General features: G+C 36.1%; 1 protein-coding gene across 3 annotated transcripts in view; it reads right to left on the reverse strand.

Annotated features, from left to right (window-relative positions):
• The window catches only part of CMC1 (C-X9-C motif containing 1), an 83,576-nt gene that overhangs the window by 38,875 nt on the left and 18,489 nt on the right, over positions 1-26,212 (reverse strand). For all 3 annotated transcript variants that reach the window (XM_054480133.1, XM_054480131.2, XM_054480132.2), the window contains one exon: positions 22,923-23,012. In XM_054480133.1, coding sequence (XP_054336108.1) covers positions 22,923-22,965 — 43 coding nt within the window. In that variant the 5' untranslated portion in view covers positions 22,966-23,012. The remainder of the gene's footprint in view (positions 1-22,922; positions 23,013-26,212) is intronic.

Raw genomic sequence — 26,212 nt, forward strand, 5'->3', positions numbered from 1 at the left:
TATAAAACACTACAGGAAAAACAATGTTTCTTCAAAGTCAAAATGTCAAGAGGTTCCTTACTGCCCGACTAAGTTAACTCTATTTCATGAGGAAGAAGTACGGATTTTCAAACAGGCCCACACAAAATACTGACATAGCAAAAAAAGTTATTCTATCAATATAAAAATGTACTAGCTAGCAAAGCCAACAATGATATCTTAGATTCAGCCTTTTTTAATGAAACTCAAAAATTAGACATATACAAGTATAAAATGTATATACCAAAAAAGGTAGCATAAAAGAAAATGCGGCCAGGCGCGGTGGCTCACGCCTGTAATCCCAGCACTTTGGGAGGCCGAGGCGGGCAGATCACGAGGTCAGGAGATCGAGGCCATTCTGGCTAACACAGTGAAACCCCGTCTCTACTAAAAATACAAAAAAATTAGCTGGGTGTGGTGGCGGGCGCGTAGTCCCAGCTACTCGGGAGGCTGAGGCAGGAGAATGGCGTGAACCCAGGAGGCAGAGCTTGCAGTGAGCCGAGATCACGCCACTGCACTCCAGCCTGGGTGACAGAGCGAGACTCCGTCTCAAAAAAAAAAAAAAAAAAATGCTGAGAATTTACCTGGACAATATACAGAATAATAATAACTAACTGATAACTTGGTCCAAAAGTCATGGGTTTTTTTTTTCACTTTTTATTTGTATAGATGTAGGGGGTACAAGTGCAGCTTTGTTAAATGGATATATTGTGTAGGGAGGAAGTCTGGGCTTTTAGTGTAACCATCATCTGAATACAGTACCCAGGACCCAATAGATTTCTCATCCCTTACCCACTTCCTACCCTCACATCTTTTCTGGTCTTCAATGTCTATTATTCCACTCTCTGTACCCTTATGTACACATTACTTAGCTTCCACTTATAAGTGAGAACATGTGATATTTGACAGAAAGTCATGTTTTTTTTTAAACCCAAATAAGACTTTTACATAATCAACTCTCTTTATCTGTATATATTTTCTACAATATGTATTCACTAACTGGAACAAAATTATAATTCCATCCATAAACAGCTTTTGAAGGTAAATATGTATTTTGTGGTCACCACACAAGTCCTTCCTCCCCAGCAGAGCAGGTCACCAGTACCTCCTTAGCTACTGTGCTCAGCAACAGAACCATCATCTTGGTGAGGACAGAGAATACACGCACATGCTGGTTAAAGACTCTTTTTCCATGTCACAATCATTTTCTTCACTAAATTCATCAATTAATTATTAACATTACATCCTAAGTACTTAGGAGTCTCAATGATCACAAAGCAATTTCTGCTCATTTGGATTAGAATCCATATATGAAAACTGAAACATCAAAGAATGCACTGATGGAACACAGAGTAGGAAGCTGCTGCTAAAGAAGGTGAAGTTTGTGTGCAACAGGGTTAGTAAAGGAAGAAGCCATATAATTGACAGGATACAAAAGAGGTCAAGGTTTAAGGCTGCCAGGCATACTTTCTCATTTCCTAAGAGTTTGCTAAGAATCCTTGGCCTACTGGAAAAGAACCTGAAACCTAGCCTAGATAATTTGGCGTTTAACCTCCAAGATGGAAGTAAGGGAAGTAAAGGTCAAGAAATAGCAAACACACATACACACACAAATCTAACAACAAAAACAGCCAAAAACTTATGGCTTATATAGAAGAGTGCTTTAGATAATAAATTATGTAACTTTAAGATACACAAATGAGCAAAATCTATATGGTTTGTTGCTATGGGCTGCTTTAAGGAGAAATTCTGTTCCTTTGGCTAATCCATTATTTCTCAACCTTGGATGCACATTCAAATCACCTTGAAAGCTTTGGAAAAAAAAAATGCAATTATCTCTCTTTGTGGAGAGAAACATGTGCACTATTATTTTGTTTTGTTTTAATTCCTAGATAATTCTGAAGTACAATGAACGTTTGAGGACCACTGATTTAGCCTATGTGTGAGAGATGAGGATCCAATACACTTCAATTATACAGGCAAAATAAAGGTTCTACTCTAAGGATATGACAATTTGAATCTCATCATCTAAACAGACTTCACCAGGGAAGATATGAAAGAAAAAGATAACATAAAAGAAGTTGCATGAAGCCTTAATCACTGAGGCAGTAAACAGTAGACCTATTTAGGTCTACTCTGAAAATCACTGGGTACTAATGAAATGAAAGAGCTCCTCAATAAGCTCAACGCTAAATAAGTCAACCACAGATGATCTCTGAAGCCAAAATGAGAGGGAAAGGAACAATTAAGATTTTTCACACTAATGCATCACAAAGTACACTTAGTCAAATCTTCAATAAGATCAGATATTCTAATTTCCAAAAGTTCAAATTTTGCGATCTAGGCATAAAATATATCTATGGGAGATATACCAGGAAAAAAATAAAATGCAACATATCCTAAATTTAAATTTGTACACTGTACTGACACAATCTAGGATTCAATGAACGTCTAGCTGCTTTTAAAGAGGGTTTCAAATTTCCAAATATAGCTTTGACTTTTCTCCTAGGATGGTCTAGTTAAGTCTGTGTAGTTGAGTGACAAGAAATAAGCAGACACTGTAATTGCAGTAATCTGTATTGAGATGGAATACAACTGTTCCTACTGAGTCAATAAAGCCAGGGTATTCCGCCACCATAAAGGGATATCATCTGCCTGGAACAGTCAGTCAGAATGGAAATGAAATCACCACATAAAATGCTCAAGGACCCAATAGGCTTAAAAAGACAACTATAAAAGCAAGACAATATATTCCTGCAGAGAATTGGTTTCTTTCTTTTTTTTCTTTTTTGTTTTTGTTGTTGTTGTTGTTGTTGAGATGGAGTCTCTCTCTGTTGCCCAGGCTGGAATGCAATGGTACGATCTCGGCTCACCACAACCTCCACTTCCTGCATTCAAGCGATTCTCTTTCCTCAGCCTCCTGAGTAGCTGGGATTACAGGCATGCGCCATGACACCCAGCTAATTTTTTCTTTTTTATTTTTAGTAGAGATGGGGTTTCGCCATGTTGGCCAGGCTGGTCTCGAACTCCTGACCTCAAGTGATCTGCCTACCCCAGCCCACCAAAGTGCTGGGATTACAGGCGTGAGCCACCACGCCTGGCCAAGAACTGGTTTCTAATGATGTGATTGATATTTACCCATGGTTTGACCTACAGCTAGTCAATTACCTAATATTTTACATAAAGCACTTAGAAAAATATCATAAAGATTCTGCCCATCACTTTAATTCTATGCAAGACTTGGTTCTTTGGCAATGTCACTGACTAGGAAGGTATGAGTACAGGGTTGAACTACAGAAATACTTTGCAATAAATACATGGCAAAGTTCAGAAAGTCAAAAAGAAGCTGAGCTGTGTATGATGACCTGGAAATCTTACAGAAAGACATGTCCTAGTAAGTCTAGTCAAGTCAAATCGGATTTTCTTAAGCTCTGCTGGTAGAGATAGCTGAAATAAGGAAAGATATCTAATAATATGAACTTAAAGTTAAATTTGTTCTGGTTTGAATTTGGTTGTCATTAAAACCAAAGTTTTAAGGTTATGATGAAGAATCAAAGGGATGAAAAAGTTAAATGTAAACAGATCATTCGTGCATGCATTTTAAAGGTAATGACACAGGTAATATATTAGAATGCAGAGTAAAATTACTGGTGTTGATTAGAAGGAAAAAAGCAGCCTGACAATGTGAACTTTCAGATTATGTAAGCACAAGTCAGTAGCCATTAAATTAAAAGATTAAACTGTGTTTAGCTATTTAGCCATTCTTGGAGCAAAAAACATATTTCTTTAGCTTTGAGGACTTCAAATAAAACAAAATGTTACATTTAAAAATCTGACAAATCTGGTGAATCAATTTCTCCAGTGAAGGTAAGGAATAATGCCTTAGGACACCTGTAAGAACAACAGTTATCTCTGTAGGACTACATTGCAGTTAATGCTCATTCTCTTAAAACAGCCTCACTCTAAATAAATGCCAGGGGTTATGCCACAGCAATCTGAGATAGGGACATCTCTTTACTTCTAGCAAACACACATGGTTACACTGCCGTCTGTCACTGTTAATGGAAAACAGCTTCTAGTTTTAAAAGAATGCAGAAAGCCAATATTTAGAAAGTAAACTTGTAATTCGTCTTGTATTTGGTGGTAAAATTAATCTTTCAATTTTATTTGTATGAAGTATTTTCCTAGGAAGGGAAATAGACAGAAGAGAAAGAGGAAAAAAAGGAATAAAGGGAGGTAGAAAGAACAGATTTCAAATTCTTCTGATTTTTTTTTTAACCAGAAATCAAATCTAAACTTCTTTTTCAGACTTTTAAGACACCCCAAAATCAGCCTTGACTCTCCGTCTTTATCTACATCATTAATCTCCTAATGCACCAATGGTCTCCTAAGGTCAATCTCTTTGCTGCTCTATCAACAAACATGCCCATTCTCACCTCTGTGCCTTAAATCCTGGGTCTCTGGTCTGAAATGTTTTTCCAGTTTCCCTATACTTAGCCAAATAATTAGCCATACTTCAAGGTCCCGTTGATAACCCACATACTTCATTAAGTCTCACCTGCCTAAATCAGAATTCACTGGCTTATTTTTTTCTAAAGTAACATATAGGTATTTTATTATAAATTGTTTTATATAGTGTAATTCTATTTTCTGTGCCTGGTTTGTCTCTTATCAACCACACAATAAGGTATTCAAAAGCAAGTCTCAGACTTCGACTCTGTATCTACAGCACTTCTCACAGTATTGAACATGTGACAGGCATCCAATAATATTTAACAGACATGATATTAAACTTAATTCTGTAAATTAAACTTAATTCTGTGCATTCAGAGCAATATCAGAAAGTTTTAAAAATTACTGAAGCAATGTCTAGTTATCTACTCAATCTTCATTACCTTTTTCCAATGAAATATATTTAAATCCTAGAAAAAACTCAGAAAAGGAATCAAGTTTTAAAATTGCCAATATTACCAACACTTAGAAATAATACCTGTTAACATTTCCTCACTGCACTCTTCTTTTACAGAATCAATTTTAATTTGAATATTTATTTGATAACTAACTCCCCTGCCATACTTAAACTCAATAAGAATGCAGACTGAATCTGTTTCAGTCACATTTATGTAGACAGCTTATGTGCAGGGCTGGATACATGGTAAGTATTCATAAATTTACGGAATTAGTTAATTTAGGCAAGGCTTTCCTGTGTTTCTAGAATTTAATTTGATTAAACCAGAAGTCAGGAAATGTTTTCGGTAAAGAGCCAAAGAGTAAACATTTTAGGCTTTGTAGGCCATATGGTCTCTGTTGCAACTACCCAACTCTACTGCTGTAGTGTGAAAGCAGCTATAGGCAATACATAAGTAAATGAGCATGGCTGTGTTCCAAAACAACTTTGTTTACAGAGATAGGTGGTGGACCAAATCTGGGCATCAGGCTGCAGTTTGCCAACTGTTGAATAAATACAATATATTGTTAACTAGTTTCTCACACTGATCAACACACTTACTGTGACTACAAATGCATGTATCTTATATCCTATGGCTGTACCATAATTTATATAAGCAATCAGACTCTGCTGACAACTACATTTTTGGCAATATTCCATATTATATATGATGCTATGTTGAACATCCTTATGCATATTTTATTGTATATCTCTGATCATTTCCTTAAGATAAAATCCTAATGGTAGAATTGCTAAGTAAGAGAGTAGCCACATTTATGAATTTTTGTGAATTTTTTAAAATACGAGCTCCTTTCATGCTGTTATTCCTGGCCAGCAGTGTAAATAAATACCTGCTTTTCCAAAATCTTGTCAACACTATACATTACATATGTTTTCTTACCCACAAATACTTCATCATGCATGTGATAGGAGTTCAATATTTGTCTACATTTTTCTAATTAGATAATATTGATCTAAAATGAAATAAACGAGTATTAACATATACCATTCAATGAAACAAAAGTATACCTTTGTGCAATACAAACCACCGAAAACTACAGAATATTAAAATCGCTCCAGAAACTTCCTTTAATATCCTTTTTCAATCAATACTTGTCCCACTCCCACATAGTGCAACTGTTGTTCATATTAGTTTTATCTATTCTGAAACACTATATAAATGTTGCCTGTTCTAGAACATAATATTAAAAGAGTATACACTTTTTTCACTTATATTTCACTAAGCATAATAGTTTTGAAATTCAACTTCTGTACAGAACAGTAGTTTGTTCCATTTTATTGCCCATTGTACAAGTACACCACAATTAGTCTTATCCCTTCTTTTTTTGAGAGGAATCTGGGCTATTTTCAATTTTTGGCTACTGATAGATACACTACTATAAATATTAGTATACAGGCCTTTTTTGTGTACATAAGTTTCATTTCTCCTGGAAAGAGTTGCTAGGTCACTGGGCAGATGTGTGTTTTGTGAATGTTGTTAGTGCTCTTAATTGTAGCCATTCTGGCAAGTATGCCATTCCAATTACATGAAGGTTGTCCTTATGTTATTGTCCTACAAGTCCGTAAGGGTTTTGCTCATTTTTTAAATCTTTTTTTTCCCCTCTCTGTTTAGGTATTTCCTTGATCTATCTTTAGGTTATGATTCCTATTCATTTCCATCCTAAAAGTTTTATGTCAGATTTTTTTTTTTTCAGTTTTAGAATTTCTATTTGGGTCTTTTTTATTGCTTCAAATTCTCTGTTAAGATTTCCTACTTTTATTCATTGCAAACATATTTTCCCTTATGTTCTTAAGCAATTACAACAGCTGCTTTAAGATTCTTGTCTGCTAATAGCAACATATGAGTTATCTTAAAGTTAGTCCATTGACTTCTTTTCAGAATGGTTCATGTCTTCTTGTTTCTGTGTACACTGAATAATTTTGCATTCTACTGCAAATGTTGTGAGTAATATGAGTAGAAAGTTTGGGTTCTGTTTTTTCGGAATAATTTTTTTCTTTTTCATTTAAGCAGGCAATTTAATGTACTTTAAGCACGCATGCACACACACTTTCCAAGGCCTGCAGCTACACCAAACCCTATCCTTGGTTCTTCAGACCAACAAGACTGAGGGGTTTTGTTTGTCAAGAGTTTCAGCCACCCTACCTGGCAGAGACTCATCCAGTGCTATTTCCTTCCTTCAATGTTTGACCTCCCTCTATTTTCCGTCTGCTTTTGTTTACTCTCCAGTGCTTTTGGGTAGTTATTTTTCCTATTTTGTTCATAGGTTATAATAGTTTTCTGCAGAAAGAATTGTGCAATGGAGCTATTAGGCCATGCCAAAAACAGAACTCTTTATAAACTGAATAAACTCATTATCAAATTTTAAATCATACTAAGTTTAGGTAATATAAAGTAATAGCTAATTGATTTAATGACATTCTTTCTGATTGACCCCATTCACAATGTGCTAGACAGCCACTATCAACTGATTAAAGTTGACACAGATGAACTGTACTTGCTATCTTTTACATAGTTAAAAGGTACATTATTATGGAAAACACACTAGGCTGGGAATAAAGATAGCTGAATTCTAATAATGGTCCTGCTATATTAACAAGTCAGATGATACCAAATAGGTAAATTACTCTTTTTATTGAGCTATGACACCATGTCTTTCTATTCCCCACTGTATCTAACACTATGTATTGCACATAGTAGTACTGAAGGATAGTTTGTTGAATTAACAAATCAGTGTAGTTATGGTTTGTTCTGGAGGGAGAGTGGTCTATCTGAAATCTTAAGAAGAAGGCAAAGGAATACAAATGTCAATTTTTAATCTGTCACTATCCAAGTTGAACATGTTACTGATAGTTCACTAACAGAAAAGAGAACCTGCATAATGTGCACAAAAACATTAGAACCACCACAGTTATACAAACATTCTACTCCTTTGTTTCCCTTTATAAGAGAGATTTTTACTACTGTCTGATAAAGTGGTTTTAAACTGAAATAACTAATAAGACACTTCAAAGTTAACATATCCAAAACTAAATTCTGAGTCCATCTACCACCAATAATAAAATAAAATAATAAAATTTCTCCACACACAGTCTTCTTCATCTCTGCTAACTATAACTCCTCTTTTACTTGTTCAGGACAAATAGGGAGCCGTCTCTTTCTCTGTTGCCTCTACTTTCAAAATACATCTCAAATGTGCTCATTCTCACCACTTCCATTTTTACCACCCTTCCAGTCCACCAACATCTGTCAGTTGGAGTATCTCAATCACATCAATCACACAATCAGACAAAAATGGTGTCTCTAATTCTCCCCTTGTCCCTATTCTACCTATTATTAACATAGCAGTGACAGCTGATTATAAATCAGACCCTGTCTCTTTCCATTGTTCAAAGCAATCTTCATCTTTCCATTTTTCTCCCTACTAGCTACAAGTCCTCAGTACCTAGAAGACCCTGAAAGATTCTGCCTCCAATCATTTTGCTGAACTCCTCCCTATTCACTCTACCCCTCATTCATTCCAAGCTAACCACAGTGACCTTTTTGGTGTCCCTTAGCCATGCCAGCTTCACTTACACCTCAGGGTCTTTGCACATGATATTCCTTCTGCCAAGATCATTCTTCTCAGAGATATCTGCATTATCTCACTCCTTCACCTCCTTCAAGAATTTGGTCCACATGTCACTTTCTCAGTGAGAGCTATATTGATCACGTATTAGAAACTGCAGCCTCATTTTCAACACCAGCACTCCCCACTGACCTTATCGAAATTTATTTTTCTTCAAGGCACTTATATTTACTAATAATGTTTATTATTTATCCTCCCCTCCCCCACTAAAGTTCGTAACTTTCAAGATTTTTGTCTATTTTATTCACTGTTATAAAATGGTAAGTGACATACAGGGAATAATAAATATTTTAAATGACTACGTACCACATAACACTAAGGTTCAACTGCTCAAAGGAATCAGAAAATTCTTTATTTGCTTTGTAAAATTATATTTTTAGTGATGTAATATTTGACTAACACTAAAATATATGCAAACAGTATTACCAAATGCAAATACAATGGAGACAACCAATGTATTAAAATATGACACCAGATAAACTTGTTTATGGGCCTCAGAATAAAATCTCTATCATCTTTATTTAATATTCCGAAAATCCAAATAAATCATAAGAAATCATTATTCTTTAAAACTGCTGATTTATATGATTTAGAATTTATTCTATACTTTCTATCTCCCAAAAGAGAAAACCACAAAAAGGAAGTGGAAGGAGATACATACTAGGCTGCAACTGTCACCTATAACTTCTGATTTAAAATCTGCTTTATCAAAATCACACATTGTTGTCATGTGCTGGCTCTGTAAATGTAACAAAATGAAGCACAATACAACAAAACTGCTTTTATCTCTTTTGTACATTACGCTTCAAAGCAAATTCTGTCCCCAGCCCCTCAAAAATGGGCTAATAACTGGTTTTAAATCTGAGAGTCTAATACATTCCAGAGTTTTGTATAAACCAAACTTCCTCCTTTGTTATTTTTCCAACAGATATACAAGATTCCTATAAAAATGTATTTCAGTAAAATATAATTATCTGTGGGTATTTGCAAAATGTTTACCAGTGTCAGGCTCTGATTACCAGGAAAAAATGCCAATTGCAACTGCAGGATCATTAGGTAACTTAAGAGAAGTGTGATCTTCTACTCAGATTGTATATACAAGCACATCTGCTTAAAGGCCATATTTAATTTTAGATTAATTTCTCATGAATTTAAGTCTATTATAGCAAAACAATTCAAAGTTAATGTCTAGGAAGATTAGAACAATAAAATATTGTTAATGAAGTATTAGTAAAAAAGCTATGACATTTTATAATCATATATATTCATTTTAACAATATTTTAAAATTTCAAGACACGTAATTCTTCGCATTTGTGTTCAAATGTAGATTTTAAACAATTATACCTTGAAAGATGAGTTACATAAACTGTTTAAAAAACTATATTCATCCATCCTGACAAAATTCTCACTAATTTTGTCATTTCAATTTTTAGCATTTAAATATTTCATTGGGGCCAAGATGGCTGACTAGGAAGAGCTGCGACAGCTGCAGTCAAAGGCTCCCACCAAGAACGAAAAGGGTGAGTGAATCCTGCACTGGAAATTGAGGTATCTAGGTTTTCTCACTGGGACTGGCTAGGCGGTTGGGACTGCCTAAGACTACTGAGTTTCTGGGGAGAGGGGTGGCTGCCATCACGGCAGATGATGGCTGCTGCCTAAGACTACCAAGCTCCCAGAAGAAGGGGCAACAGCCATCACTGCAGCTCCAGTCTGCCATTTTCCCCTGCCGGTGCCAGGGACTGGGTGGTTTGGACCCAGGAGGAATTTCCCACAGCAGAGCACAGTGGCTGTGGCAGACAGTGGCCAGACTGCCTCTTTAGATCAAATCCGGACGCATCTCTCCTCACTGGACAGGGCCTCCCAGTGGTAATTTCAGCAGTTCCAGTCAGGGGTTTATGGACATAACTCTGATCTCCCTGGGATGGAGACCTTGGGGGCAGGGGCGGCTACGATCTCCTCATATCAGCAGACTTAGTCTTTCCCCTGCTGGCTCTGAGAAACTGGGGCAGTCCAGACGAGTAGGATTCCCCCCAGAGCAGCACATGCCCTGCACCAAGGGGCAGCCAGAGTGCTTTGTTAAATGGGTCCCTGATCCTGTGCCTCCTGACTAGGTGAGACCCAAACAGGGGGTTGCCAAACACCTTATACAGAAGCGTTCCCACTGGCATCAGGTTGGTGCCCCTCTGAGACCAAGATCCCACAGGAAGAAGCAGGCAGCCATCTTTGCTGTTCTGCAACCTCCACTGGTGACACCTTCAGATGCAGGACGGAACCAGGTAAATAGGGTCTGAAGTGGACCCTGAGCAAACCACAACAGCCCTACAGAAGAGGGCTGTAAGAAAAAAAAAAAGAAAAAAAAAAAGCAACTAACAGTAACAATGACAACAGCATAACAGCATCAACAAAAAGGTCCTCACAAAAACCCCATCCTAAGGACATCAAAGACGGAAGCTAGATAAACTCATGAAAATGAGAAAGAATCAACTAAAAAACACTGAAAACTCAAAAACCCAGAGTGCCTCTTCTCCTCCAAATGATTGCAACACCTCTCCAGCAAGGGCATAGAACTGGGCTGAGGCTGAGATGGATGAACTGACAGAAGTAGGCTTCAGAAGATGGGCAATAACAAACTTCACTGGGCTAATGGAGCATGTTCCAACCCAATGCAAAGAAGCTAAGGACCATGATAAAACATTGCAGGAGCTGTTAACCAGAATGACCAGTTTAGAAAGGAACATAAATGACCTGATGGAGCTGAAAAACACAACCTGAGAATTTGCAACAAGTATAAATAGCTGAAAGAAAGAATTTCAGAGCTTGAAGACTATCTTGCTGAAATAAAACAGGCAGACAAGATCAGAGAAAAAAGAATGAAAAGGAACAAACAAAACCTCCGAGAACTATGGGATTATGTAAAAAGACCAAACCTATGACTGATTAAGGTACCTGAAAGAGACAGTGAGTATGGAAACAAGCTGGAAAACACACTTCAGGATATCATCCAGGAGAACTTCCCCAACCTAGCAAGACAGACCAACATTCAAATTAGGGAAATTCAGAGAACCCCAGTAAGATACTCCACAAAAAGATCAACCCCAAGATGCATAATCATCAGATTCTCCAAGGTTGAAATGAAGGAAAAATATTACGAGTAGCCAGACACAAAGGCCAGATCACCTAAAAAGGGAAGCTCATCAGACTAACAGTGGACCTCTCAGCAAAAACCTTATAAGCCAGAAGAGACTGGGTGCTAATATTCAATATTCTTAAAGAAATGAATTTCCAACACAGAATTTCACATCTGGCCAAACTAAGCTTCCTAGGCGAAGGAGAAACAAGATTCTTTTCAGACAAGCAAATCCTGGGGGAATTCATCACCACAAGGCCTGCCTTGCAAGAGCTCCTGAAAGAAGAACTAAATATGGAAAGAAAAAACTGTTACTAGCCACTACAAAAAAAAAACAAAAAAACACTTCAGTACAAAGACCAATAACACTATGACACAACTACATCAACAAGTTGGCAAAATAACCAGTTAGCATCATGATGGCAGGACCAAATTCACATATAACAATATTAACCTTAAATGTAAATGGGCTAAATGCCCCCATTAGAAGACACAAAATGGCAAGCTGGATAAAGAGTCAAGACCCATTAGTGTGCTGTATTCAAGAGACCCACTTCACATGCCAAGGCACACATAGGCTCAAAATAAAGGAATGGAGGACAATTTACCAAACAAATGGAAAGCAGAAAAATGCAGGAGTTGCAATCCTACTTTTTGTCAAAAGACTTTAAACCAAAAAGATCAAAGAAGGGCATTACATAATGGTACAGGGATCCATTCAACAAGAAGAGCTAATTATCCTAAATATATACATACCTAATATAGGAGGACCCAGATTCATAAAGCAAGTTCTTAGAAACCTACAAAGAGACTTAGACTCCCACACAATAATAATGAGCGACTTTAACACCCCAATGTCAATATTAGACAGATCATCGAGACAGAAGATTAACAAAGATATTCAGGACTTGAACCCAGCTCTGGATCAAGTGAATCTGATAGTTATCTACAGAAATCTCCACCCCCAATCAACAGAATATACATTCTTCTCATCACCAAATGCACTTACTCTAAAATCTACCACATAATTGGGAAGTAAAATACTCCTCACCAAATGCGAAATAACTGAAATCATAACAAACAGTCTCTCAGACCACAGCACAATCAAATTAGAACTCAAGATTAAGAAACTCACTAAAAACCACACAACTAAATAGAAATTGAACAACTTGCTCCTGAATGGCTCCTGGGTAAATAATGAAATAAAGGCAGAAATAAATAAGTTATTTGAAACCAATGAGAAGAAAAAGACAACATACCAGAATCTCTGGGATGCAGTTAAAGCAGTGTTAAGAGGGAAATTTATAGCACTAAAATGCTCACAACAAAAAACAATAACAAGTTCTGAAATTGAGGCAGTGATAAATAGCATACCAACCAAAAAAGCCCAGGATCAGGTGGTTTTACAGCTGAATTCTACCAGAGGTACAAAGAAGAGCTGGTACCATTTCTTCTGAAACTATTCCAAACAACTGAAGAGGTGGGACTCCTCTCTAACTCATTTTATGAGGCCAGCATCACCCTGATACCAAAATCTGGCAGAGATACAACAAAAAAAGAAGGCTGGGCGTGGTGGCTCACACCTGTAATCCCAGCACTTTGGGAGGCCGAGGTGGGCAGATCACAAGGTCAGGAGTTTGAGACCAGCCTGGCCAACACAGTGAAATCCCATCTCTACTAAAAACAAAAAAAAATTTGCCAGGCGTGGTGGTGGGCGCCTGTAATCCCAGCTACTTGGGAGGCTTAGGCAAGGATAATCGATTGAACCTGGGAGATGGAGTTTGCAGTGAGCCAAGAGCACACCACTGCACTCCAGCCTGCATGACAGTGCAAGACTTCATTTCAAAAAAAAAAAGAAAAAGGAAAACTTCAGGACAATATCTCTGATGAAGATCAATGTGAAAATCCTCAATAAAATACTGGCAAACCAAATCCAGCAGCACATCAAGATGCTTATCCACCACGATGAAGTCACCTTCATCTCCAGGATGCAAGGCTGGTTCAACACATGCAAATCAATAAACGAATTCATTACATAAACAGAACTAAAGACCAAAACTACATGATTATCTCAATAGATGCAAAAAAGGGCCTTCAATAAAATTCAGCATCCCTTCATGTTAAAAACCGTCAATAAACTAGGTATTGATGGAACATACCTCAAAATAATAAAAGCCATTCATGACAAACCCACAGCCAATATCACACTGAATGAGCAAAAGCTGGAAGCATTCCCCTTGAAAACAAACACAAGACAAAGATGCCCTCTCTCACCACTTCTTTTCAACACAGTATTGGAAATTGTGGCCAGGGAAATCAGGCAAGAAAATGAAAGTTATTCAAATAGGAAGACAAGACGACATGATCCTATATCTAGAAAACCCCACTGTCTCAGCCCAAAAGCTCCTTAAGCTGATAAGCAACTTCAGCAAAGTCTCAGGATACAAAATCAATGTGCAAAAATCACAAGCATTCCTATACACCAACAATAGACAAGCAGAGAGCAAATCATGAATGAACTCCCATTCATAATTGCTACAAAGAGAATAAAATACCTAGGAATACAGCTTACAAGGAAAGTGAAGGACCTCTTCAAGGAGAACTACAAGCCACTGCTCAAGGAAATCAGAGAGGACACAAATGGAAAAACATTCTATGCTCATGGATAGGAAGAATCAATATCGTGAAAATGGCCATACTGCCCAAAGTAATTTATAGATTCAATGCTATTCCCATTACACTACCATTGTCAAGCATCCACTAGAATTCGGAATTAGAAAAACTTCACAGAATTAGAACAAACTATTTTGACATCCATATGGAACCAAAAAAAAGAGCCCATATAGCCAAGACAATCCTAAGCAAAAAGAACAAAGGTGGAGGCATCATGCTATCTGACTTCAAACTATACTATAAGGCTACAGTAACCAAAACAGCATGGTTCTGGTACAAAAACAGACACATAGACCAATGAAACAGAATAGAGAACTCAGAAATAAGACTGCACATCTACAACTATCTGATCTTCGACAAACCTGACAAAAACAAGCAATGGGGAAAGGATTCCCTATTTAATAAATGGTGCTGGGAGAACTGGCTAGCCATATGCAGAAAACTGAAACTGGACCCCTTCCTTACACCTTATACAAAAATTAACTCAATTGGGAGGCTGAGGCGGGTGGATCACTTGAGGTCAGAAGTTCTAGACCAGCCTGGTCAATATGGTGAAACACCATCCCTATCAAAACATAAAAATTAGCCAGGTGTGGTGGCACATGCCTGTAGTCCCAGCTACTTAAGAAGCTGAGGTCAGAGAATCACTGGAACCCAGGAGGCAGAGGCTGCAGTGAGCCAAGATCATGCCACTGCACTACAGCCTAAGCAACAGAGTGAGACTCCATCTCAAAAAAAAAAAGAAAAAAAAAATTAACTCAGCCGGGTATGGTGGCACATGCCTGTAATCCCAGCTACTCAGGAGGCTGAGGCAGGAGAATTGCTTGAACCTGGGAGGCAGCGGTTGCAGTGAGCCAAGACCATGCCATTGCACCCCAGCTTGGGCAACATGAGTGAAACTCCATCTCAAAAAAAAAAAAAAAAAAAAAGAAATTAACTCAAGATGAATTAAAGACATAAATGTAAAACCCAAAACTATACACTAGAAGAAAATCTAGGCAATACCATTCAGGACATAGGCACAGGCAAGAATTTCATGACGAAAATGCCAAAACCAATTGCAACAAAAGCAAAAATTGACAAGTGGGATCTAGTTAAACTTAAGTGTTTTTACATAGCAAAAGAAACTATCATAAGCGTGAACAGACAACCTGAAGAATGGGAGAAAATTTTGGCAATCTACCCATCTGACAAAGGTCTAATATCCAGAATTTACAAGGAACTTAACAAATTTACAAGAAAAAAAACAAACAACTCCATTAAAAAGTGGGCAAAGGGCATGAACAGACACTTTTCAAGAACTTTATGCTGCCAACAAGCAGGAAAAAAAGCTCAACATCACTGGTCATTGAAGAAATGCAAATCAAAATCATAATGAGATACCATCTCATGCCAGTCAGAATGGCAATTATTAAAAAGTTAAGAAACAACAGATGTGGTGAGGCTGTGGAGAAATAGAAACACTTTTACACTGTTGGTGGGAATGTAAATTAGTTCAACCATTGTGGAAGACAGTGTGGTGATTCCTCAAAGACCTAAAACCAGAAACACCATTTGACCCAGCAATCCCATTACTGGGTATATACCTAAAGGAATATAAATCATTCTATTATAAAGATATATGCATGCGTATGTTCACTGCAGCACTATTCACAATAGCAAGGACATGGAATCAGTCCAAATGCCCATCCATGATATACCAGATAAAGAAAATGTGGCACATATACACCATGGAATACTATGCAGCCATAAAAAGGAACGAGGGACATGGATGCAGGGACATGGATGGAGCTGGAAGCCATTATCCTCAGCAGGAACTAACGCAGGAACAGAAAACCAATCACCACATGTTCTCACTTATAAGTGGGAGCTGAACAATGAGAAAGCATGGACACAGGCAGGGGAACAACACTCACCGGGGTCTGTTGGGGGCAGGGAGGGGGGAAAGCATCAGGATACATAGCTAATGTATGCTAGGCTTAATACTTAGGTGATGGATTGGCCAGGTGCGGTGGCTCACACCTGCAATCGCAGGACTTGGGAGGCCAAGGCAGGCAGATCACCTGAGGTCAGGAGTTTGAGACCAGACTGGCCAACATGGCAAAACCCCATCTCTACTAAAAATACAAACATTAGCCAGGCATCATGGTGTGTGCCTGTAGTCCCAGTTACACAGGGAGGCTGAGGCAGGGGAATCACTTGAACCCAGGAGGCAGAGGTTGCAGTAAGCTGAGATTGCGCCACTATCCTCCAGCTTAGGCAACAGGGAGAGGCTCGGTTTCAAAGGAAAAAAAAAAAAGAAACCTAGGTGATGGGTTGATAGGTGCAGCAAACCACCATGGCACAAGTTTACCTATGTAACAAAACTGCACATCTTGCACATGTATCCCAGAACTTAAAGTAAAATTTCATTTATTTCTAAAACCAAAATATACTGCATCTTCCTCTGTGAGAAGAAAACTAGCCATTTTATTCAAGGGTATTTATGTCCAACTACATATAATTTTATTGCAAAACTGTCCTGTTTTCAGAAACAAGATAATCATAATAAGCTACTGAGTCTGATAATGAGCATATGAGCTAACACATACAATTGAGAACCACTGGATCAGTAAGTAGTAACCATTATACAGTAGTCCCCTGTTATGCATGGGGGATACGTTCTAAGCCCCCTAGTGGATGCCTGACACTGCAGATACTACCAAATCCTACGTATACTATGTTTATTACCTCTACATACATACCCCTGATAAAATTTGATTTATAAATTAGGCATAGTAAGAGATTAACAACAACTAATAAAATAGAATGTTTATAACAATAAAAGTTAAGTGAATATGGTGTCTCTCAAAATATCTTATTGTACTATAAATATCTTATTATACTAACCCTTCTTATGATGATGATATGAAATGATAAAACTAGAACCTCAGTTGACCACAGGTAATTGAAACCATGGAAAGTGAAACCACAAATAAGAAGGACCGCTATATACTTTGTTCAGTTACTTTTAAAATAATTCAGCTGTATTTATGATTGATATAAGCCTATTACTCATGATTCCATTGGCATAACACCAGGCATGATAGGCATACACAAATAGTTACTGCTAAGTAACTTTTATTATGATCATGTGCAGAAAAGAGTTAACATAACAGGCATGACACTGCTATCCTTAAAAAGCTTGCTTGCAAGATTGGCCCTTAAGTGGCATTGGAGAACTCGGATCTTGGGAGTGTCCCCACCATTTCGTAATTGATAAGAGTGGCTCACTGTGCCCAAACTGTGCAAACAATATGGTTTATGCTGAACACCTGCTTTCCTTCTGGGAATCTGAAATTTTGGTACATGTTAGGCAGAGGGTTCCCAAATGACAAACTCTCAATAAAAATTCTGGGGACTGAGTCTCTAATGAGCCTCCCTGGTAGACAACATTTCACATGTGTTGTCACAATACAGTGCTGGAGAAATTAAGCACACCCTGAGTGACTCTAGCAGGAGAAGACTCATGGAGCTTGTGCCATGGTTTCTTCTGAACTTTCCCATATGCTTTTTCCCTTTGTTGATTTTGCTTTGTATATTTTTGCTGTAATAAATTTTAGCTATGAGTAGGATTATATGCTGAGTCCTGTCAGTCTTCCTAGTGAATCAATCAATCCAATGGTGGTCTTGGGAACCCATGAGATAGTCCAGTGTAAGTCCAAAGTGCAGAAACTGTGCCTTATATCAACTTGTATTTCTTAGACTGTATAATATACTCATATATAACAGCTATTCATCATATGCAGTGATTATTTTCCTTTTAATATATCCAAATCAGTCTCAAGATGTGTTGCATATCCACTTCAGCATTAGTTAATACTGGTGCACCGGTTAATGACAAAAATACATGTAATAAGAACGGTACACCTCAAACAACAAATAAAAAGGCAGGTTTTTGGCAGCTTCAAGTAACACAGTTGGACAGAAGATTGATTACTCTGATCATGTATATAGTCTGCAGCTCTGCAACGTATTTCAATGCTGTTCTGATAATTATCTGCCTGTAAACTTCCTAAAGAACATTCTAAGCATTCTTGACTTGATTATTTTTTGTTTATTCACTCATCTTTGGAATTTCACAAAATACAATATACTTCAGTTCTGTGTGATTGACAGAACAGGGCAGTTTATCGAGCTTCTTTGTTATTTACCTACAGCTCTGTGATGTTTCAAACAAACAAATAACCCATGCTTCCTTGTACTTTACATAATTCTTTCAGAGCTACATCCCACTTATTGGACAACAGATCACAAAGACTGCAACATAAATACAAAAGAAACATTAAAATAAGGGAAAAGAAGGCCCAAGGGATGAAAGGAGTCAGTAAGAGAATACAGCTAGGTTAAAGAAAGTTCCAACCCATCCCTGATGACAAAATACTTTTCTGTCTTTACCTGTGATAGCAAAAGGAAAAAAGAGAAAGGGCTGTTATTATTTCTAAAGCAAACGTCATTATCCAATATAGAGACTTTATAGCAAATGTCAACTATGCACTTCAAAAAAAGCAAAGAAATATAGTGGGGAATTTTTACAAAACACTATATAATTCAGTGACTCTTCCTCTTACGGAGAAAAATGTATTAATACTAGTATGCATAGTTTACCTATATATGGCAAACAATATTTTTTAAAGATTACTAACATAGAAAACGTAAATCATTTAATTAGTGAAGTCAAACGGCTAGAAAAAGACACAAAGTTGAAATCTAGAGTTTGTCAAACCATCTCCCTAAGACACAAGGTGCTAACTCCTAGATCCAAGAAAAAGCAATGATTTCATCATTACAGTTGGTGGGAGATTACTGTTTTGGCTTTTGGAAGGTGAGGAAAGTGGGAGGAAGTAAGAAAGCGATTTGGCCATTCTAGAGTTTTCCTTCAGTTCCATTCCCAATGTACTCAGTGTTCACTGTGTTAATGTCTACCAGTATACTTCAGTCATTTATTTTAGCAGCTTTATTCACTGCCAATAATATCACTAGCAAAGAAAGAATACTATAAAATTAAATTTTATATTTAAATCAATTAACTTTTCTTTTGATACCAACAGAGTTTATAATCTTGTCAAAGTTTCCCCAATAGCAAGATCAGGATTCTCCTTTCCAATCAAATCAAAGTTCAAAAAGGAAAGGTGCTAAGCACTATTCTTCTCTTCAAAAAGAAACATAGGTCGAGCGCAATAGTCCACACCTGCAATCCCAGCACTTTGGGAGGCCAAGGCGGGAGACTTGTTTGAGCCCAGGAGTTGGAGACTAGCCTGCATAACATAATGAGACTCCATTTCAAAGAAAAAGGAAAAAAAAACCCATATACTTTTGTGTTTATTTTACATTATTAAAAATATATTTTATAAAGACCAAGATTCAAGAGTTGACACCATTTGAATAATATGAACACTATTTGTCACCCAAAAGCTAAAATTTTTTTGTATTATGTTATAGTTTTCATTATACTGAAATGGCATAGTTACTGGAACTTATACAAATTCACTGTAGAATTAGAATCCTGTAATTCCAGATTAAAATTAAATTTTAGAAGTATAAGGGTATATAATGATGAAACATTCTAAATGTTATCTACTGCTTAAGACAAATTTTAACTGTATTTAAACATTAGGTGAAATATGCAACTCAGACTAATTCAGTGTACATTAAGTAAAAACCAATGGTGTATAGATAAAGAGGGTATCATGTAAACTGGTTAAAAAATTAAAATGAAGAGAGAACTAGTAAGAATATAGCAACCTGGCTGAAATTGATATTCATTAGGGTACTCTTCACATCAATAGGTAACATTTGGACTCTGTGGTCTTTATCAGTGTCCCAGCTGGTAATGGTTGAAGGTTAATGCCTTACCCAATTCTGTTCAATTTTCTATCCTAATTAGCCCTCCAAATCTATAGCTGTGAGCACCAAGTGTCTGTGCTCAAAAGAAACTAATTAATGCTAGCAAATTAGATCAAGTCCAAAGATCCAACAGCCAAACTCTTAGTTAAATGCTCCTTGTTAATAGGAAGTGTAGCTGTCAATAACTGCTGTTGGTGACTATAATGAGGCATCTTTCTTTCATTGAAAGTGATTTCATTTCTCTTTGTCCATGGAAAAGCTGTTCCATTCCCTTCACAAACCGAAGTTGCTGGCAGTCTGACCCAATTCTTATGATCAGCTGGGTTGAAATGACATTAAAAAAAAAAAAATCTAACAGAAAAGCTTTCCTATGCAATCATGTTTTAGGCATTTAGCAGAAAGTCAGATCACTTATTAAAATTCCTGTATCTTTTATCTAAGAACCATACAATTGGCATATATAATGTTTTTATATAAAATCCTATAATTATTTAATAAAGCAAAAGCTATAAACAGTAAATAAACTACAATGGAAATGTCCCGATTCTAAATTATGTATAACTGTTGAGTTTAAATGAAGTTTTCTTCTGCTGCTTGAATAATTCTAATGTATATGATTTCCTAATTTATATGGTTAGAAAATACTAAAGACTTCTTATTCTCTCATCAATTTTAGATTCTAAAATATTGTTTTGAATCACATGGCCTAAAAAATCAATATATAATTATCTATAAGAAATTCAAATTATGTTATTACATTCTAACATAGATGAATACATTTCAATAATCCAAATGAATCACAGATTTTAAGATGCTTTCAGTCTTCAGAAACCGTAAGTATATTAAAAAAGCAAAAACGTAACTACGTCAACATCCTAAACAACTTAACTTTTGATGAAGTGAAAATTAAACACTTTATTTTCTGTACCATTATAAAACACTAGTTTTGTAACACAAATAAATATTTTAAAGTTATACTCTACTCATTCATTTCAAAAACCAAAAACAAAGTTTCATTGTCTAAGAGACAATGAAAGACAGTTCTGAAACCCAAAGTCACACAATCATTCTGCATTTTCCTTGGAATTATGTCAGTAAAAATTAAATCTGTATTTGAGTTAGCTAGCTTTCTTTCATTCTAGATATAAAGATAATATGCTACATGACAGCATAAATACAACTTATATGTGTAACTTTAGACTGATATATCATTAATAAGTAAATTTTCCTAGTAGTAAAAAGCCCTACAACTTTATTATAGGGTTTTTAAGTTTTATCTCCCCTCACCTGAATCAGGATACGTATTTTTTAAGTTATATGAGGAATATGCAGGAGGTACCTCTTGTGACCATAAACATGACACCTACCAATGCCATACATGCACTACCTGCAGGTGTCAATAGGTTGACTTCTCAAGACATCTGGGGGTAGGTGTTAAAGAAAGGTACTCTGATTAAACTAATTCACAAGAAAGCAAGAGCAAAACCATTGGATGGTTATTTATATGAGTTTTAAAATGGAATAGGTCATAATAAGTTATTGAAGAAACAAAAATGACCATCACACATTGTTGAGTCCAAAGAACTACTCTTTATTTTATTGCCACCATTCATCAATTGCAAAGGTCCTCTCTAAGGGCAGAGGACAGGGAAGGGAACAAAAGCATTCCTAGTATCCAAATGTTATTGACCCAGTCCTGAAATTAGAGTTGACACAGCCCTGCTCCCCTGTAGTAAAGCTTGCAGTGGAAGTGCAGCCCATCATCCTCACTAAAAATTATTGTGGTCCCTCAATAAAGATGACCACAGGGAAAGTGAACAAGTAAAGCCAGGAAAATAGCCTATGTCCATAAAAGTTTATTACTTCTTTTTGATGGCCTTTCCAAGAGATAGAATTTTTTAAAGATATTTCTAAAGTAATATTGCCATGTGCTTTTCTAATAACTCATCATTTACAAATGTATTATGGCCTCACTACTCACCTTTCACTGCTTTCTTTACATGTTTCATTAGAATATTACATATTAATCACTGATGTCTCTAGATCTATAGGACAATTTCATGTTAAAACATTTTCCAAGGAAAACGTACACTTGTAGCTATCTAGTGTATGTATTTACATAAATATCTTCCACTTAGAAACATAAAACAAAACAAAAACCCCAGACTCACTGTAAGTCCTATCGGGATTCTATTAACAATTCAGTAATAGACAATGACACCAAAGAAAATCACCTTAGTATATATATTTGTATGTGAATATGGTGACAGATGGAAAACAAGTATATGTTAGATTTGATGTTTCTTCCTCTCCTATAAAAATCATAAGAATAACTTGTTTCTCCAAATCACTCATACCAAGTTTTTCTATGTATATAACTGTACCTCTGAGGGTAAAAAAAAAAATGTTTTTTACTAGTAATTTAGGGAAATATTTTTAAACTGTAAATGAATTGAACATCACTGGAAGTTCTGAAAGCTGAAATACTGGTATTTCAGCGAAAGGGTGAGAAGCAATTCATACATATTAATTCATTGACTACTTGATTCTGGGGCTAAGGATTAAATTCAGATCATATTATTAAAAATAAATTTGATCTTTACATGAATATTTGAATCTTACCTTGAACTTGTTCAGAACACCTCTCTTTGGCCTTTTCTCTCATTATTTTAGGGATCAAAACATCTTTTTCAACATGTCTGAGATGCTGGTCTGAAAAAAAAAGATCTTTCTTTAATAAAGTCTCAAGCAAATCACCAGATTAAAGGAAAAATAAGACTCTGGTTTACTTAAAATAAAAGCCTATGCAAATATACTCAAAACTTACAACCTTATGAAATTGTGATTATTTTAGTCATTAAAACTCATCCTACTTGCAATGATTTTTTTACATACAACAACAAAAATGTGAGGAATACAAGCAACATGTTTCTTAAAATTTCTGCAAACTATACTACAACATTTTTACTTTATAACATATTCTATGCAGTCTTGTCAAAGTTGGCATCTAAATCATCATTCCCTTATTAATATAATCCACAAAAGAGGATTTTCACTGATACTGAGATCCAAGAATAGATGAAGAGATACAAGATTAAGAGACACACAAGTAGTTTTTCTACCTAGTAGTAAGAGTAGCCTAAAAAAGAACTAACAGAAGAAAAGGTTGAACTACAAGTCCATATGAAAACAAAGTGTGTGTGATTTCTGTGCATTTTAAACACAACTTCCACAACTGGACTAAAATGGCAAATTGAACACCTGCTCTAGAGTCCCACCTGCTCCTTAAATGCTAAGAGAGTCCTGAAAAATAAACAAGGGATAAGTGCCTTCAGTGAACCAAAAAAGATGAAGAATCTCTGAAAGAAAAAAAGGCAGATTAGATCAGATTAAATGAGGTTATCATATTACTACAGAGTATCCAGGAAAAACACGCATGCCAAAAGTGGGCACTGCTCCATGCTCTGAAGCAGCAAATATGGAAAGCAAGAAAACTTCCCTGGAGGAAACTAAACAGTTATTAATTAAAGTGACTCAGTAGGAGCCGAATGGTCACCTCCTCTGCTGCCTTCAGGCCATGGGTGAAAAAAGTGTATATAGGTATTTATCCCCAAAAGAACAGAAAGTTTCCCATTAAAAGAATACAGGCAAGAAGATTTTAGATTATTGTTAAGTATAATAAATATACTGAGGCAAATACAAAGACCTGAGTCCTAAGACAGCAGTGGACCATGGATTACCTAAATGCACTCTGATGAAATGTCTGAAACCCCAAAATCCTAAAAGCTTCAAAAGGGAATAAACACTGCCTACATAAAGGAATGAGAATCAGATTTACATCATGGCTCACTGGCAAGACATGATGCAACAAGACAATGGAGAAATAACTTCAAAGTTCTGAGAAAGAATTATAAAGAATTACAAAGAATTCTAGAGTCTCTAAACTACCAATTATGAGTGAGGTTAAGGACATTCAGATATATAGGAACTAAAATGCTTACCACCTTCAAATCCCAGAAAAAGAGGTAATCTCCTTATTACAGTTAATCCTTGAAAAACATGGGTTTGAACTGTGGGAGTTCACTTAATACTCAGATATTGTCCAACCAAATGCAGATTGAAAATACAATATTTTGGAGATGCGAACCTATATGGTATACCAATTTTTCAGGCCGACTTTTCATACACATGGGTTCTGAGGGGCCCATGGTGGGACTTGAGAATGCACAGGTTTTGGTAAATATGGGGCTCCTGAAACCAATCCCCTTCGTTTACTGGGGAATGACTACTATGTGCAACAACCACTAATCAAATTTAGTGATGTAGAACAATAAACAATAAACTATGGGTCAGAGGGGCCTGATCTGGGAAGACTCAAAGTTCTGGTGGTTCTGGTGTGCATTTTAAACACAACTTCCACAACTGGACTAAAATGGCAAATTGAACACCTGCTCTAGAGTCCTACCAGCTACAAAAGCTGGGGCTGGAGGATTTACTTCCAAAATTACTTCTTTTTTCATGTATGTATCTGACATCTGGCCTGGAATGGCCAAAAAAAGTGCTCAGTTAGGACTGTAAACCAGAACATCTACCAATGGCCTCTCTACCTGGAGCCATGCAACACCATTCGTTCATGCTACACTATACTGATTTCAAGTCATTAAGGATAGCCTACAGTCAGGTGGAAGGAAATCAGATTCCATTCTTGGTAACAAAACCACACTACAGAAAAGCATGAAGAATGGGAGATAATTTTGTAATCTTCTTTGTAAAATAAAATCTCTCACAAGATGTAACAGAGAATATGCTCTGATAGAAAAAAAAAACTGAACGCATGATATACAAATGTAAAATATATAAATCATATTACAAAAACATATATTTAAGTTTGTTAAAACTGTGAAGTACTTGAACAACATTATCAACTAACTTGACCTAACTTTTATAGAATACTCTACCTAATAACAGCAGAACATCTACTAAGATAAACCATACTCTGGCTATAAAACAAATCTTAATAAATCTGAAAGAATTCAAGCCCTACAAACTATGTTCCCTGACACCAATGTAATTAAATTAGCAACCAATAACAGATCTCTGGATAATCTCCAAATATTTGTAAGCTAAATAACACACTTTTAAATAACCCATGGATCTAAGAAAATGTCAAAAAGGAAATGGGAAAGTATTTTGATATTAATGAAAATAAAAACACAATATATCAAAATTTATGTGATGCAGCTAAAACAGTACTTGGCAGGAAATTTGTAGACTAAAACCCTATCTAGGAAAAGAAAAAAGGTCTTGTATCAACTTAAGTTTCTACCTTAAGAAACCAGAAAAAGGGTAAAATAAACACAAAGCAAGCAAAAGAGGAAATGATAAATATCAAAATATAAATCAATGAAATAAAGAATACCACACAAATAAAAGAAAAAAAAACAATGAAATTAAAGCTGGTTCTTTGAGAGGATAAGATCAATAAAATTTATAAACCACTAGCCAGACTAAGGTCACAAATTTCAAACATCAGAAATGATAAATATTTTTAAATAATAAGGGAATATTATGAACAAATTTAGGCCAATGAACTTGACAACTAGAATGAAATGAATAAATTTCTTTAAAAAAACTACAAACCAACCAAAGCTCACTCAAGAAGGCAGATACCTTGATACCAAAAGCAAGAACGGTATTTACAAAACACATACACATACACACCAAATCTACACACCAATATGCCCCATGAACACAGATGCAAAAATCCTCAACAAAATATTAACAAATCAAACTCAGCAATACATAAAAAGAAAGATACATAACAACAATGTTGGATTTATTCCAGGGAGGCAAGGGTGATTCACCATTCGAAATTCAATCCATGTAATCCATCAGATATATTAACAGTCCAA

This window comes from Pongo pygmaeus, chromosome 2, assembly GCF_028885625.2.
Source record: "Pongo pygmaeus isolate AG05252 chromosome 2, NHGRI_mPonPyg2-v2.0_pri, whole genome shotgun sequence".
Taxonomy (NCBI): Eukaryota; Metazoa; Chordata; class Mammalia; order Primates; family Hominidae; genus Pongo; species Pongo pygmaeus.